General features: G+C 37.8%; 1 protein-coding gene across 3 annotated transcripts in view; it reads right to left on the reverse strand.

The window, feature by feature from the left end:
• Window positions 1-2,738: 2,738 nt before the first annotated feature.
• Window positions 2,739-14,491, reverse strand: part of LOC140947329 (RNA-binding protein 26-like) — a 16,133-nt gene continuing 4,380 nt past the window's right edge. For 2 of the 3 annotated variants that reach the window (XM_073396396.1, XM_073396397.1), the window contains exons 5-18: window positions 14,291-14,491; window positions 13,277-13,450; window positions 12,327-12,646; window positions 11,667-11,816; window positions 10,169-10,258; window positions 9,065-9,202; window positions 8,341-8,415; window positions 7,689-7,751; window positions 6,864-6,968; window positions 6,215-6,319; window positions 5,347-5,562; window positions 4,500-4,586; window positions 3,795-3,962; window positions 2,739-3,356 (exon numbers count right to left, since the gene is read on the reverse strand). The exon at window positions 14,291-14,491 is cut by the window's right edge and continues 243 nt beyond it. In XM_073396396.1, coding sequence (XP_073252497.1) covers window positions 3,255-3,356; window positions 3,795-3,962; window positions 4,500-4,586; window positions 5,347-5,562; window positions 6,215-6,319; window positions 6,864-6,968; window positions 7,689-7,751; window positions 8,341-8,415; window positions 9,065-9,202; window positions 10,169-10,258; window positions 11,667-11,816; window positions 12,327-12,646; window positions 13,277-13,450; window positions 14,291-14,491 — 1,994 coding nt within the window. In that variant the 3' untranslated portion in view covers window positions 2,739-3,254. The remainder of the gene's footprint in view (window positions 3,357-3,794; window positions 3,963-4,499; window positions 4,587-5,346; window positions 5,563-6,214; window positions 6,320-6,863; window positions 6,969-7,688; window positions 7,752-8,340; window positions 8,416-9,064; window positions 9,203-10,168; window positions 10,259-11,666; window positions 11,817-12,326; window positions 12,647-13,276; window positions 13,451-14,290) is intronic. The other variant, XM_073396398.1, reaches the window with a different exon arrangement.

The following is a 14,491-nucleotide window of genomic DNA, read 5'->3' on the forward strand; positions in this document are numbered from 1 at the left end:
GGAAACAGCACGCAGCTACCACCATCTTGGTGTTGTGCAACATGGAATGGGAGACTTGAAAGGAGCATTGGAAAGGAGCATTGGAATCTTTACAAAAAGCATTAGACATGAGAGTTAAACTACTGGGTGATGACGGAGATACGACAAGCAGCTTGAATGAATTACGTGCTGTGCGGAACAAACTACCATGAGGGCGACGCGTTCTTTGCTTGGCAAAGTGTTTCGGCGGAAAAATCGACACAAAAAATAACGTTATGAAATAAACGGTAGGTATTAGGTGTACAGTTTTGTTGAATCATACCTCTTAGCAGTGGATCAAAATTTGTTTAGTCAATTGCCAGGATTCCCTGCTAGCAGAGGTCTCTCACTGCGAGGCAAAAACTCTCATTTTTGCCTCGCCGTGAGAGACCTCTGCTAGCAGGGAATTGCCAGGAGCGCTCACCAACCTTGATTGTCTTTATTCGCGTCACAGCGTTTTCTGCAACTTGTTGAATTTTAGGTAAACGTTTTTTCTCGAACCAAGACCATTGCAGGAGTCGCAAACACGAGTCAGCATAAAAGCAGTATTGAAACGTTATTTTTAGTATTTATATATATGTTTTAGTAGTTTACAATCGTATCTAGGTTTTTCTGCACTTTGCAACTGATTATAAATCAACATTAAAAACCCCGATAAGGATATGTTTAAACAAACTCATTGTAATGTATTGTATATCACACAAAGGATGCTAAAGGATAACTCAAACACTTTAGGCCATATTTGTTGCTATTCACCCTAGGTAAAGGCAGTACATTTGCATCCGGCAGATTGTAATTACACGTTCTTACGTTAAGATTTGCCTAGTCCCTGCACGGCGTTTTACCAGGCCTTCTCGGTCAACTCACTTCGGTGACCATTTCTTCGCTCGGACTACGTGACCCGAAAAGAAATGGCCGCGCGGAATAATGAGGCCTTGTGGGGACTAGGCAACGTTAATAAGACGATTAATGCTCGCCGTTGCTCTTCGCTAAAGTACAAATGCTTATAGTTAGTAACATGACATGGAACCTAAAGGTTTCCAATGTGCTGTGTTAGCCTAACATGACAGGATGTAGAATTTTCCTGGTAAATGAATTTAAGGGCCCACTCCCGGTGCTCATTTCCTCAAGCTTGCTAGTGTTTCTAGCCCCACAATAGTGTAAGGCTTGGCTACAATAAAAAAAAAGTTACGAAAAATGTATCAAAGGCGCAATACAGTGCTTCTGTACCCTACAAGGTTAAATATTTTTTACCTGTTCAGCGCACTTACTTTATGACAAATATTGGCAATGTAAACATCACATTTGGGCCTGTTATCTAATGTAACGCCGTACATATAACTTGATTTATTTAAAAAATGTGAATCAGTTTATCCCGGCTTCATATGGTGATTTAAAGCAGGGAGTTAAAGCTTCACGTATACGGCAAACGTCATGATCAGATTCAAGTTGAGAATTTCTTAAAATAGAAAATGAGCAGATTAAACAGCTCAAAATCTTCTGGATGAAAAATTGCGTGAAACACTAACACATGTGTAGAAATAATTAACAGTAAACGACAAGTAAAGGGGAAACTTGGTCACGTGGTACAAATTGGAGTAAACGTGATGCTTAAGCTCTCTAATGTTTCCCAGCACAATTGCCCGGCCCTTCTTAAGATTAGCCTTGTTTTAAAACACAAGTGCAGCGTATTGGCTAATTCCCAATTAAAATGATCCAAGCTGGGGAAAGGGATCTGAAGTGTGAATTTTCGAGTCGTCTGCAATATTCATAAGCTTGCAGCACCTCTCGATAGAAAGGTTTGGATCATTCATAAAAAATAAAGTACTCCAGAAAAATTCGCCCACATTCGACAAATCGAACGAGATGGAATAAGAGCAATGGAGTTTGAGACTTTTTACTGAGTGACGTTTTAGCCGCCGTCACCGCCCGAGTTGCCTAAGCTCGCTGATAGCATTAGCCTCCCACGCAGACGTTTTTAGGGGAGCTCGTCTTTCACCCCTTGTGGGGAGGGATGAAAGACGACCACCCCTAAAAACGTCCGCGTAGGAGGCTACGATAGCGTCGAGAGACAAAAAAATTAAAATTAAAATTTTCGATACGTAAAAACAAAACCAACAAAGATAGGCTATTAGCCTCTCAAACTCACTCAGCGAAGAAGATAAGACGGTCATCGGTAAAATGTTGCATGTAGACCCAGGCTGTCTTTTGCCCTCTTGTGGGGGGAAGGGGGGGGGGGGGTAGCCCTGGCAGTAAGGTCACGCCCAGGTGGCGTCTAGCATTTTAATGAGTAGATGCCCGTTTTCCGTGTTCCTATTACTCCACTTACTCTATCCAATGTCATTTGAAAATTAACACAAGTCTAGTTTCCTTAACATAGGAGTTATCTTTATACTGGAGGAAACTCAGTTTTTTGTAACATTGATTGGAGATTTGGAACAGATATGAAACTACCATGTATAAATTGTACAGTATACTCACCCCACTTGTCCTGAGCGTTGTTACTGCTCCTAGAACACTTCATCCTACTCCATTCAAATCTTGTATCTTCTTCTTGGCTTCTGTTTTCCTACTCTTGCCACTTCTTCAGCCTTCAACTTTCTTCGTCCAGTCAGCAATAGCACTTTTCTAGTGCTCTTCTAATCACCAGTCACAATGTGACCATAGACAAGAATTGGTCATTGACTTTTGTAAGATTTTTGGTTTGTTTTTTGTTGTTGTTGTTGTTGTTGTTGTTTTCTTTAATCTTTTCAAATGTGAAGTATTTTTTATTGTGAATCTGAAGTCATTTTTTTACTTTCAATATTTTTCTGCTTTTCTTTTCCACTGATATCTTTTTTAAGCATCACTTTCATTTTTTTTGCATCCTCAGACCTTCACAAAAATACAAAGAAGTATTCACTACAACTTAACTTATAGTACTATAAAATTAATACAACAGACAGTAAAACCTAAACTAGGTCAAAGACAAGTATTTTTCAATAAAACATTGAGATGGGTATCATCTCTTAGCCTTTGACGTTGGAGAGCGATGACAGTGCGTTTTAGACGAAATGCACACAAGAAATCTTGCTCTTTCAAAGACGATTGGAATCCACTGAAGTTAACGCTTGATGTTACAATGTTACAGAAAGCTAAGCTCACTTTAGTTACAAGTCTGAAACAGTTAAATCATGACAATTATTTTACAATGCTTCGACGCAGTTTGGCCGTATCAACTTAAACAATAGTTGTAACTATCTTTTCCACGATCGTTCATCTTCTTCTTCATCCTCTTCATCAAAATCTTCTCCAAGAAGCAAAGCTTCGTCTGCATCCGCATCAAATTCATGTTTTCCCTAAAAAAAGACGGAAAATAAATTGTTCTGAAATAAACCGTTGTCTAACAGCAAAACAAAAGAATTCTGAAAGGCTCCCTAGCAAGAAAGCCTTACTCTCTATTCATATTAGTAAAAGATGGGATATTGAGTGGGCATGCACATTGATATGGTCTTTACAAATAGATAAATTTCACTCATGTCATAACGTTATGACCCAAGTCAAATTTAGAAGGATTTGCATGGAGTCATCAGAGCATAACTGGGCTAATACCTCAGAGACAATTTGCCCCACAATGCCAGTTTTTGGCAAGTAGGCCTCTTGCATGTTGTTCTTACAGGCTATCCTGACAAATCCCATAATTTCAAATTTTAATTTTTATAACGTTATCACTTTGGAACTCTTTTTAGGACACCACAACACATACACAAAACGTTTATATTTCACAGAGTTCTTACCAGTTCAGCATCAATATCCAGTCCTAACTCTTCCTCTACTTTCTTGAGCACTGTAGGAGTCGTAGGTGTAGTTGGTATTGCTGTTGCAGGTGATGTAGGCGTCAATGGAGGTCGATACCAAGACACCTTCAAGGCTCTGCCTTTGAATGTCTTGCCTTTATTGAAGGCCTAAAAATAATAAAATTTTTGTATAAAGCTCTGATTGAAAAGCCAGTGACAGTATAAAACAATATCGATTAATAACCGCAAATCTTCAAAACTAAATTTTGGGATGTCGTAGGGTATGGTCGATAATGTTTCAAATCCTTTCAAGGATTTCCCAATCCAACTGGACTACAAGTAATCTCTCTTTCTTAATCTGTCCAGTAAAAAGGGGAGATAAAAAATGGCCTTGTGTGGGACTGAATGTTAGGAGAGGGGAGTAGCTGCTCACCACTCACACATTACAACTCAGCTATTAAAGTTAACTGTTTGGGGGCGAATTAGAGACCACTCACAGTCTACAACTCTACAAAAAAAAAATCAAAACATGGATTTCTCAATGCAAAGTACCCCACTGCAGTACTATCATCCAAAGATCTTTATAAGTTAATGCAATACAAAGTAAACCCATACAAAGGAGGTAGGGAGGAATTGGCTTGGACATAAGACAGATAGATACTAGAAATACACATTGACCAAATGGATAATGCCCATTATTCTTACAATTTCGGCTTCTTTTCTTGTCCTAAAAGTCAAGTTGAGAGTTTCCTTATCATCAATATATTCTTCATTGTCAACAATACCGAATTCCTACAGGAAGAAAACAAAAAGGCAGCTATTAATGTACAAGCAGTGATGCCCAACGCTCTATCGTAACATTCTTCTTGCATTTCATCGCAACTATAAACCATGACACCGTACATCCAACTATGGCCAGCATGGTTCCGTGTCTAACTTAGCCTAAATTACATTCAGCCACATGTAAATTACCCATCTTTCTTTATTCTAATAAATCACACTTTCACTGGCTGCAGCTTTATAAATTCTCAGTCTTAATACATAAAAGAATTAGGACAGGAAGAAATCAAATCTAACAAATTCAAATGTAAATCAAAGGCCACAGATGAGTTTGATTCTCCAAAAAAGACCAACCAAGGAAATCACTACTTTGACAGCAACCGCAAAACGATTGTGAACTTAAGCATTGTATTTCCTCAAAACTTCTTGTTTGTGAGAGAAGCTATACATTTTTGTATTAAACTCCGCTCTGTGTTTCATCCAATATCCAGAGTCTTCAAAGTGGGTCTTTCAAAACTTGGCTGTGCCTCATTTTCAAAACACTTCTTGGGGCCTGAACATCACATGAAACACTTTATAGTGTTTTGTGTTTGACATTATTACTTCAACAGTCAGCAACCTTAAAGGATCAAGTCGTGAAAGTAAATTAAAGGCCATCTTTTGGACAAGTTTGTGAGATGGGCCCTTCTTGCCCCAGACACAACTATACTCCTGAGCAACATAGATTCACTTCAGCTTTGAAAAGTAGCCATAAAAAAATCATAGTACTTACTTTAAAGTGCTCTGTAATATCTTCCTTCTGTTCAGTTGTTATTTCTCCAACACTGATCCGCCTCGGTCGATGGTCCAATGAAGCACTGTCTCTTGTCCACACCCGTGTTGTTCTTGGAAGTGGTCTGCTTCTCACTGGTGTTCCTCTGCCACGTCCTCTTACAACTCCTCTTCCTCGTCCCTTTGTGGGTGGATCCAGCAAGCCAAGAGATTTTGCCTAAAAACAGTACATGGTCAGTAACTAAAATACTCCTCACAAATCAATGAAACAGACACTGCTTCTCTTGAATTTTCTCTAAAATTTCTTATTCACTCTTCGCACTTTTGTTCGCACTCAAATGTGCCCCTCCCCTTCCCCAATGTTGAGCCACGCATATTTTGGAGCACTGAGACAACTGCAATACCCAAATCAAAATTGGAGAAGGGGAAACACACACATGTGTTTCAAAATTTTTGACAAGTATTGTAGATATATTCCTGCTGTGAACTACTAAAAGCCGAAGACACTGGGTTTAACAAATTTAAACATTCTTTGATTAACAAGTACAAGCATTGTTGGGGTGTAATTGCCAAAATAAAGTCCATTTTTATATTCTATTCTCATTCATCAGCATTCAACATGTTTAATTGCCCATTTCAACGTGCCATGTACCATGATACATTATTTAAAAGTTGATGAACAAAAGCTTAAACATTGCTGATCAACAAAATTAACATTGAACTATGTGAAATTCAATCATATATTCATCATTTCATTTAATACAGATGTGAGAAAATGTTACGATAAAGAATTTGCACATAATATCTCACATCTATCAAAATGCTAAAAATGATGCACTAGACAGATTGAATGTATCTCAAGTAACTACCTCTTGCTTTAGTTCTTCAACTTTTTTCTTCAGTTCTGTTGTGTCTTCCCCAGTATTCTGATGTGTTATCAGGTCAAGCTCCTGGTCAAGAATTGCTTTCTGGGCCTAAAAAAAAAGAAGGTCAAGTAACAACAGTTAGTTCTAATACATCACTTATCTTTTCGTGGGTTTAAAGCAAACCATCTCAATGACTAGCTCTCAGTCCGCTTATTAGCTTACACCAATACTACACCAGTATAACAGAGGTCATGGGTTTGAGTCCCATTCACAAAGCCTGGATATTTTGCAGGCTTTCCTTTTACAAAAATTGCTTATTGTATGCTTATTCAGGTGACAAAGTTTGCTTTTCAGCCGATTCAAACCCAGTCAATTTAAGGTATAGTATCTGTCAATCTTGGACAAAAAAGATGGGAAATTTATACCCCCCTCCCCAAAAATCAAGAAATTATGGGAAAATGACGTCTTTTGTATCTTGCCTGGCTTCATCCTTGATTTAGGGGGATGGGCATTCAATGTTCCATTCTGTAGGTGTGCACAAGGTTTATCTATTTATCCACACAAACAAATGGTCAGCTACAGCAAGCAAAGGTAATTATGTTGACTTCGTAACTAATTATAATTCATTTATCATTACACAGTTTGTACTTACAATCTGTCTGGCCTGTGAGGGACTTTCTTTGGATTTTGCTGCCATAGCTGCTAACTCAACTTCCTTCTTCAGTGCTTCAATGTTTGAACTTAGAGATTTTACCGTCTGGAATAAAAAGCAAAAATATATGAACCATAAGTTGTAACAAGTGACATGAATACAAAATGCTTTGTTACAGGGTTCGTACTCTTTTAAGCTCTTCAAATTCCACGACTTTCCATGACTTTTTCATGATGACCTTTTTTAAGATTTCCATGAGCTAATAGGCTGAGCTTTCGCTTTAAATATTTTTAAGATTTCCCTTGGTTTAGGAATACATTTTTGACCTAACTCAGTTCAGCGACTAGTTTCATTTATTTATTTATTTAGTAAGCTTCTGCAAGAAAAAAAAAATAATAATAAAAATATTATATACATAATTATACAAAAAATCAAAAATAGAAGCAACATTAGGATTGGAAAAAGAAAGGCTACATGGAAAAGGCTAAAAGCAGCAGGTTACATGGCTAGTGAGAGTGCAAGCGTAGTTACATCTTAGGCAAATTGTTTTCGGTGTTCTGGGGTCCTCTACATTATAGCAAGTCCATAAGGCGGCAGTATAGTAATCCCTAAGAAGTCTCTAAAACTGGGCTAAGCTTAACTTATTGATCTTAACTCTGGCAGAAGTCTTACATTCTCCTTGCTTCAACATTCTGCAGTAACTAATCTAACAAAATTAACTTTAACTTCCCATCACTTTCCAGAACCAACAATAATTTAAATTCCATGACTTTCCAGGTCTTCCATGACCTGTATGAACCCTGTTTAGTAAGAGGATTATAATACCTTCACTATCATATCTTTCTCTGCAGCACTAAGATTCTTCTTTTCAAGTTTGGAGATTAAAAGCTGGCAAAGAAAACAAGAAACAAAGTATTAAGCATAGAGTAAAAATGAATTTTCAAACATAAAATGTTTTCACTTTCAATGTGACTGGTCAGTTTTGTCTAGGTGACCTCAATTTAACCCTTTAAGCCCCATTATCCTCATTCAAATTCTCTAAACTGATCTCCATACATCTCCTTTAAGAATTAGGTGAGAGAATTTGATAAATGATCATGGAATTTTCTCTATGATGATCATTTTATTAATTCTCATAACTTTATCTCTTGACAGTGTATGGAAATTGTTAGGAAAAAATTGCTGTTAGTCACTATTGGGACTTAACGGGTTAAGTAAAGTCATGCAATAGGACATTTATAAAAAATCCCATACTGAGCGATGGAGAGCTTGTTTACTCCAAAAGAGTCAGCAATCTGTCTTTTTTTGTCTTACCCTATTCCCTTTTTGGTTAAAAGTCTTTTGTTTCTTCTCCCTACAAACTTGACAGTTCTAAGAGAGACAAGGTGGGCTGCAAGCAGGTCTAAGAAATATCCGACAAATGTGAAGGGGGATAAGTGGTGAGACAGACGGCTGTAATAAAATTCATAATTTTTACCTTCTGTTCTTTGATCTGTTTATTGAGTAGTTCTTGTTTTTGTTTCTGAATTTCCAGTTTCTTTTTTATTGCCTCCTGTCAAAAAAAAATAAGACAAATGATACAAAAAAGGTTCATAAACACTTTCATCAATGTGGAACTTATCGCTGGTGATAATTCATTGTTTATCCCTCTGACCTGAGGATTGTAACCCTTTAAGTCCCAGTATCCACATACAAATTCTCCAGACTGATCGTCATACATTTCCTTTGAGATTAGTGGAGAGAATTTGATAAAATATCAAAGCATTTTCTCTTTGGTGATCATTTTATTGGTTCTCATTACTTTTTCTCTTGATTATGTATCAATATTGTTAGGAGAGAATTGATGTTGGTCACTCTTGAGACTTACAGGGTTAAACTACTTAGCTGCTGCCATAACAACATTGTCGATAGATACCAGGTCCTGCAGAAATATTTCTATTGACATTAAATCATTGTGGCCCTGTTAGGTACAATGCTGACAAGCGACATGTATGGCCTTGAAGTGGCAACATAAGACAGACAAAATGACAACAAACGACATGAAGATGGGTTGAATCTGCGACAACGACGAGGAAACCACAAATACAAAAATAAAATGACTGCTTTTGAAATTCAAGGTCTCTTTATTGTTATTGTTATTGTTATTGTTATTGTTATTGTTATTGTTATTGTTATTGTTATTATTATTATACTGTACTTACCTGCTTTTGAAGCTCTTGCTGTCTCTTGTTCATTGGTGGTCCAGTTGGTACAAGGACAGGTGAAACTTTTGACGTCTTTGAGAATGTTGTCTTCCCACTTTGAAACATAGTTGGTTTGGCTTTGGGTTCTGTAGGAGCCTACGATAAAAATATTTATGGTAGATCAGCATCAAATATCACCACTAGTGTTTATCTCTGAAGAAAACCCAGCACACTAAATGTCAGCTACTTAAATCCCGGTGCAGTGACCACATAAGTTTATCAACCTACTTGATACAAATGATTTTCATGCCCCGACTTCCCACCCCCAACCATACAATAAAGCCAACTATTAAGTGGCGACCCTCTATTGAGCGAACTGTAATCAAATTCCAGAAATAATTTTAGGAGAGCATAGTAAATTAAACCTCTATTAAGCCACTCTGTGTACACCTTTTGGCCTTGATGAAGGAAAATGAAGCCCATGATAGAAGGTGGCGACTTATTATGGACCAGTAAAGATGTTTCAGTCTTATGTTTCAGCTGCACATTATGTTAGTTTATGATGAACCTCCATTAAGAAACTACTTACCTGTACCATAAGGGTGACCACTCAGTAGGGGTTCAACTGTATACTAAACAGTGCATTTTGAGGTTTGTCGTGAAGGGGTTTAACATGTAATACAGCTATTACAGTCAACTCCCTCTAAGACGGACACCTTTGGGACTGGCAGTAAGTGTCCGTCTTAGAGAGATGTTCATCTTATAGAGAGTCAAATAAAGGGAGTAAAGAAAGGCAGGGACCAACTCTAGGTGTCCGTTTTAGGGAGGTGTCCATCTTATAGAGGTGACCATTAAGAGAGAGTTGACTGTATTCAGGGTGCAAAGAAAGTCAGTTTTACAGCCTGCCATTCGGGCAAGCTGTAGCTAGCATGAACTAGCCCACAAGTCATTTCAACCAGCCCCCAAACCCTTTTTCATTAGCAGGATTGATTACAATCCTGTAATTTGAATTTTCCCAAAAAACAGCACTTGCCCATCAGGCAAGTTAAGAACGAAAATCACTAGCCCGATGGCAAAATCCACTAGCTATCGGACACGTCTTTCTTTGCATGCTGTTATTACCTTGTTGGCATCCTCTGTTGTAGTTGATTCAGCTTTGACTGGTTCTGTATTACCACTACTGGCTGTGGCTCCTTGATTTGAATGTCCATCCTAAAGAAAATGTCAACATACAGTGGAACCCTAATTAACGATATGCCAAGGGAGCAGTAAAAGTATATCACTAAATCAAAACTCTTGATGTAACGATATGGCCGAAAAATAACTGATGTTATTTCGGAGTAAACCTAGAATGTACTTTTTTACTGTATACATTATTTCACTAAATATTATTTGTGATAAATATCAAATGATTTGCAAAAGTAACATTTCAAGTGCCCAGCAATGTCCTTAAACAGTTTGCAAAGCACTAGAAGTTTTCAAAGTTTACACAGTATGTTCTGTGGTTTAAATCATAAGAGAGCAACAAAACTAAACTTAAACATTTGAAGTTGCAACTTTTCTCGTCTCTGCTTATCGCGTTTGTGAATTCATTGTTTTTCCTTAAAAAAAAAAAACAGACAGTGGCCAATAAGTAATGCATTATTGTGCATGACATGCTTGCAACAGTCCTTCTTAAGTCATTTTTGTTTCAAAGTTTCTGTTATCAGAGTTATAATGTACAGCCCAAGTACACCAAGTAAGTTGACAGAAACATTAGAGATTACTCTACTTCTTTAATGTTATTGTATTAAATTCAATGTTTTGCTTATATTGTGATAATACCATTATGTCGGGAAAGATTTTCCACTCAGTCGGCTAAAATGTCATTGTCATAGATCAGGAATATCGTTATATCGAAGATCGTTATATTCGGGTTCTGTCCCATACATTTTACTGTAAATTTTGCTGGGACATAGAATATTCATTTTCATACGGGGAACAGCGCTATATCAAGGATCGATAGGTCGGGGTTCCACTGTAATGACCAAGGTAAGGTATTGAGAAATTTTAAACCACTATTTTTATTTCCGGTCAGGATTATTTGGCACAGTTGAAGGTTTAGGACAGAAACCCAACTGCTTAACCATCTGTGCATGAATCTTGATATGCCTGTGGATGAAACCCACAACTGCAGAGCACACATAACAGAAGAAACTGTCAACAAGATATGCATTTGGAACCGTCTACAACATATAAAACACTGTAGAAGGTTTGAACCCAGGAGTCGTTTCATAAGTAGGTTGAGTATGACCATCTCGGTGAACATAGTCCTGAATAGGACTGTTGTTGGCAGTGACTGACGTTTCGGCAACCTGTGCGGTAGTCATCTTCAGAGTCTTGTATCAATTCAGTATATGCTCAGTCAATAGCACTGATTATGAGATTAATATTGGTAGGGTATAACCATTCAAAGTGACTGCTTTTCAAACATGGATAGCAGTTTTAAAAGACATCAGTCATTTTCAACAGTCATTGTAGTGGCTATAAAATAAAACACACAATAAAATTTTTTGGAATTTAAATGACAATAATGTTCTATAAACCTTCTAAATTTTGGGACAAGTTTACACTAACCCACCTTATTGTTCTGTTGTCTGTCAGGATTGTGCCAGAACACTCGGATAAACCGGTTACCAAGGACAGCATCAGGACAAGAGTGAGCAGCTTTAGCTTCACTGTGATGTGAAAACTGTACCAACGCAGCTTCAGGATCTCCAAATGCACAGACCTAAAAAACATCGTCATTTTATACACTATACTTTCAACAAAAGGACTGTTATTAGACTGTTCACAGTCCCCCAACTTTCCTTCAGATCATCCAGATCAAGTACTTTGTGTTACAGGTGGCCATCTTGGTCTCAAGGTGTTCCGAGTCTAGCCTGAGGATGAGTGTCAAATCTACTTAGGGGGCGGGGGATGCAAACCTGATGCTCACCCCCTCAGTAAATATGAAACCAAGATGGCCACTTGAAAGAATCGTCTGTACCAGTAAGCGCTTGATAAGGAGGATTTAAAAAAAAATAGGGGGCCGTAAACAGTCTACTTTATTACAGGATTTTATGAACATTGGGTAACCTACAGCTTGTGTATGTAGCTTTGACAAAAACGATGATTTGTTCACAAGCTTAAAAATAATACAAAGATGCTATTTTGCAGTGTGAGACAACATCTTTTAATGTAACAACACTGTTGTTAGCTCTTTAAAATTATTATTTAAAATTCTACACAATTCTTCTACCTGAATATTAGTGATAGAACCAAATCTTTGAAAATGCTCATTCAACTTGGCAATGTTGTTCAGGTCACGAGGAATCCTTTTCAACTCTAATGTATCACTGAATTTTCTTGGAAACCCAAGTCTGTTTTTGACAGGGGCGGTGTGATTAACAGAGCTGGGAGCTTGTGCCACACCCGGCTGGGGTACACCTGAGGACGGCTGCTGTTGTTGCGGTGGTTGCTCTTGGGGTGGTACAGGGGTGTTGTTTGTTGCATCTGGGTGGATGACTACTCTGTCAGGCATGGTGGGTACTGTTGGAGGTGGGGCAGACATACCAGGGACTTGATGCACAAAAATCAACAAAATAATAATGAGAACAGGAAAAAACAGTCAGTGTTGTAATTGTGGGTTGATCATTATAAGGCTGTGCTTAAAGGAAATTCTTGGTAGCCTTGAACCTATGAAATCCAGGGTACCAGGTACATAAGTGTTATGCAAAAACTAGGCTTTCTCTGTCACTCAAGTAAGTTGGGAGGGGCTGCCAAGCATAACTAAAGCACAGTTTTGGGTACTACTGATTATAAAGAAAAGCAAAGTTATGGAATCCATGGTTAGACCTATACATTCATGCACAGATTGACCTAAATGCTTTTCTGAGTCTGTTTTTTTTGACACATTCTTGACACATAATTTGAACTTTGCCAAATGAACACCAAAACTGAAAGTTTGTTGGTGATGTTTGCTGCAATATTGCCAAAACTCGTCTTCATGTTTTTTTTGTTTTTGTTTTATTTTTGTCATAGTAGTTTTTCAAAGTGTACTGTAAACCTTTAATCGCACTGTCATTTAAGTCAAATGAAACAATCAGAGTAGCTGACATGAGATTAGAAAGTCAGCCCGTGAACATGACTGTTACAGGTTGCTGGTCACAAAAAGGAGAGGTCTAAAAAAATCTATTCTCGTTTAATTACCTCGAACAGTAAGTTGAGTTTGATTGGGAGTGACGGGCAATAGCTCTCTTGATCGTAAACCCATGATGGGATGAAAACCTCCGCGGGCAGGAAGGGGATGAGGAGGACGGCCATTACCCAACCTCATCCACACAGGGGTGCGGTCAAACTGTGGCTGCTCTGGATTGTAGGAATCTGAAGTGAAAAAAAATACATAGAAAAGTTTGTAAAGTTTCTCTGACAAACTTTGAGTGTGTTTCCTTGAAAGAAGGCAAAAGTAGACTCTTAGGGCAAGCTCAGATGCCTTAATTCAAACAAGTGGAATCAAATTTGAAATTAGGCTGATCCAAATTAATTTAGGCCAGCTGAATTGATTCGGATACCAATCTTTATTCCAGCTGGACTAAATTTAAAAGGGTAAAAATGAGCATTGTATTAAGAAAAAATCACAAAAACTTATACATATTGTTTGGCTCACGTTAAGTTCAGCATCTGAATCAATGCTTGTTCACAGCCATCATTCACAGCTGACCCAGGTGTAAACAACAGCTGAGCCAATCCAAATTAACTTAGCCATTTTAAATTGATTCCGATGCTGTACTTTACATAAACTTAATTCCTTGAATTCAGTTCCACTCATGTTAAGTACAGCATCTGAGCTGAGCATTCAGATTCAGATTTGGATTTTTCTGAATCAATTTGGAGAATAAAATAATTCTTAAAAGCCATTTGTGTATTTTAGTAAAGACACACAAACACTATTTCCAGATTCAAGAGTTAAAATTACAGGTAAGATCTTCCCAAAGAAATCCACCAGAAGTTAACAGCCAGTTAAAAAATAAATCTTTGATTCAAAGACTTCAATAACAAAACTTACAACAATCTAGGAAATGAAGCTAAAGTTACAAAGCAGTCAATTTTACTGAAATATTGAACTTAACATATCACATTATTATTTGAATGCACGTGTGTGGATTTTACTTCAAAGTCTGACACCAAAAGCAAGTACAAAAGAAATGAAAAAATAAGACCCACCTTCAAATGGATTCATAAATGGAGGGCGGGGTGCCTGCCCCCGTAGCATTGGTTGCTGCATCATATGAACAGCATGGGGTGGCATAACAGGTGCTTGACTGCGTGGAGGTACCATGACGGCTGGGGCTGAGGGTCTTGGGCCACTCACAGGTACAGTTGTATCAGGACCTTCCTGAGCACCTTTGGATTTGGGACCATCAT

This window comes from Porites lutea, chromosome 9 (assembly GCF_958299795.1).
Source record: "Porites lutea chromosome 9, jaPorLute2.1, whole genome shotgun sequence".
In the NCBI taxonomy this organism is placed as follows: domain Eukaryota; kingdom Metazoa; phylum Cnidaria; class Anthozoa; order Scleractinia; family Poritidae; genus Porites; species Porites lutea.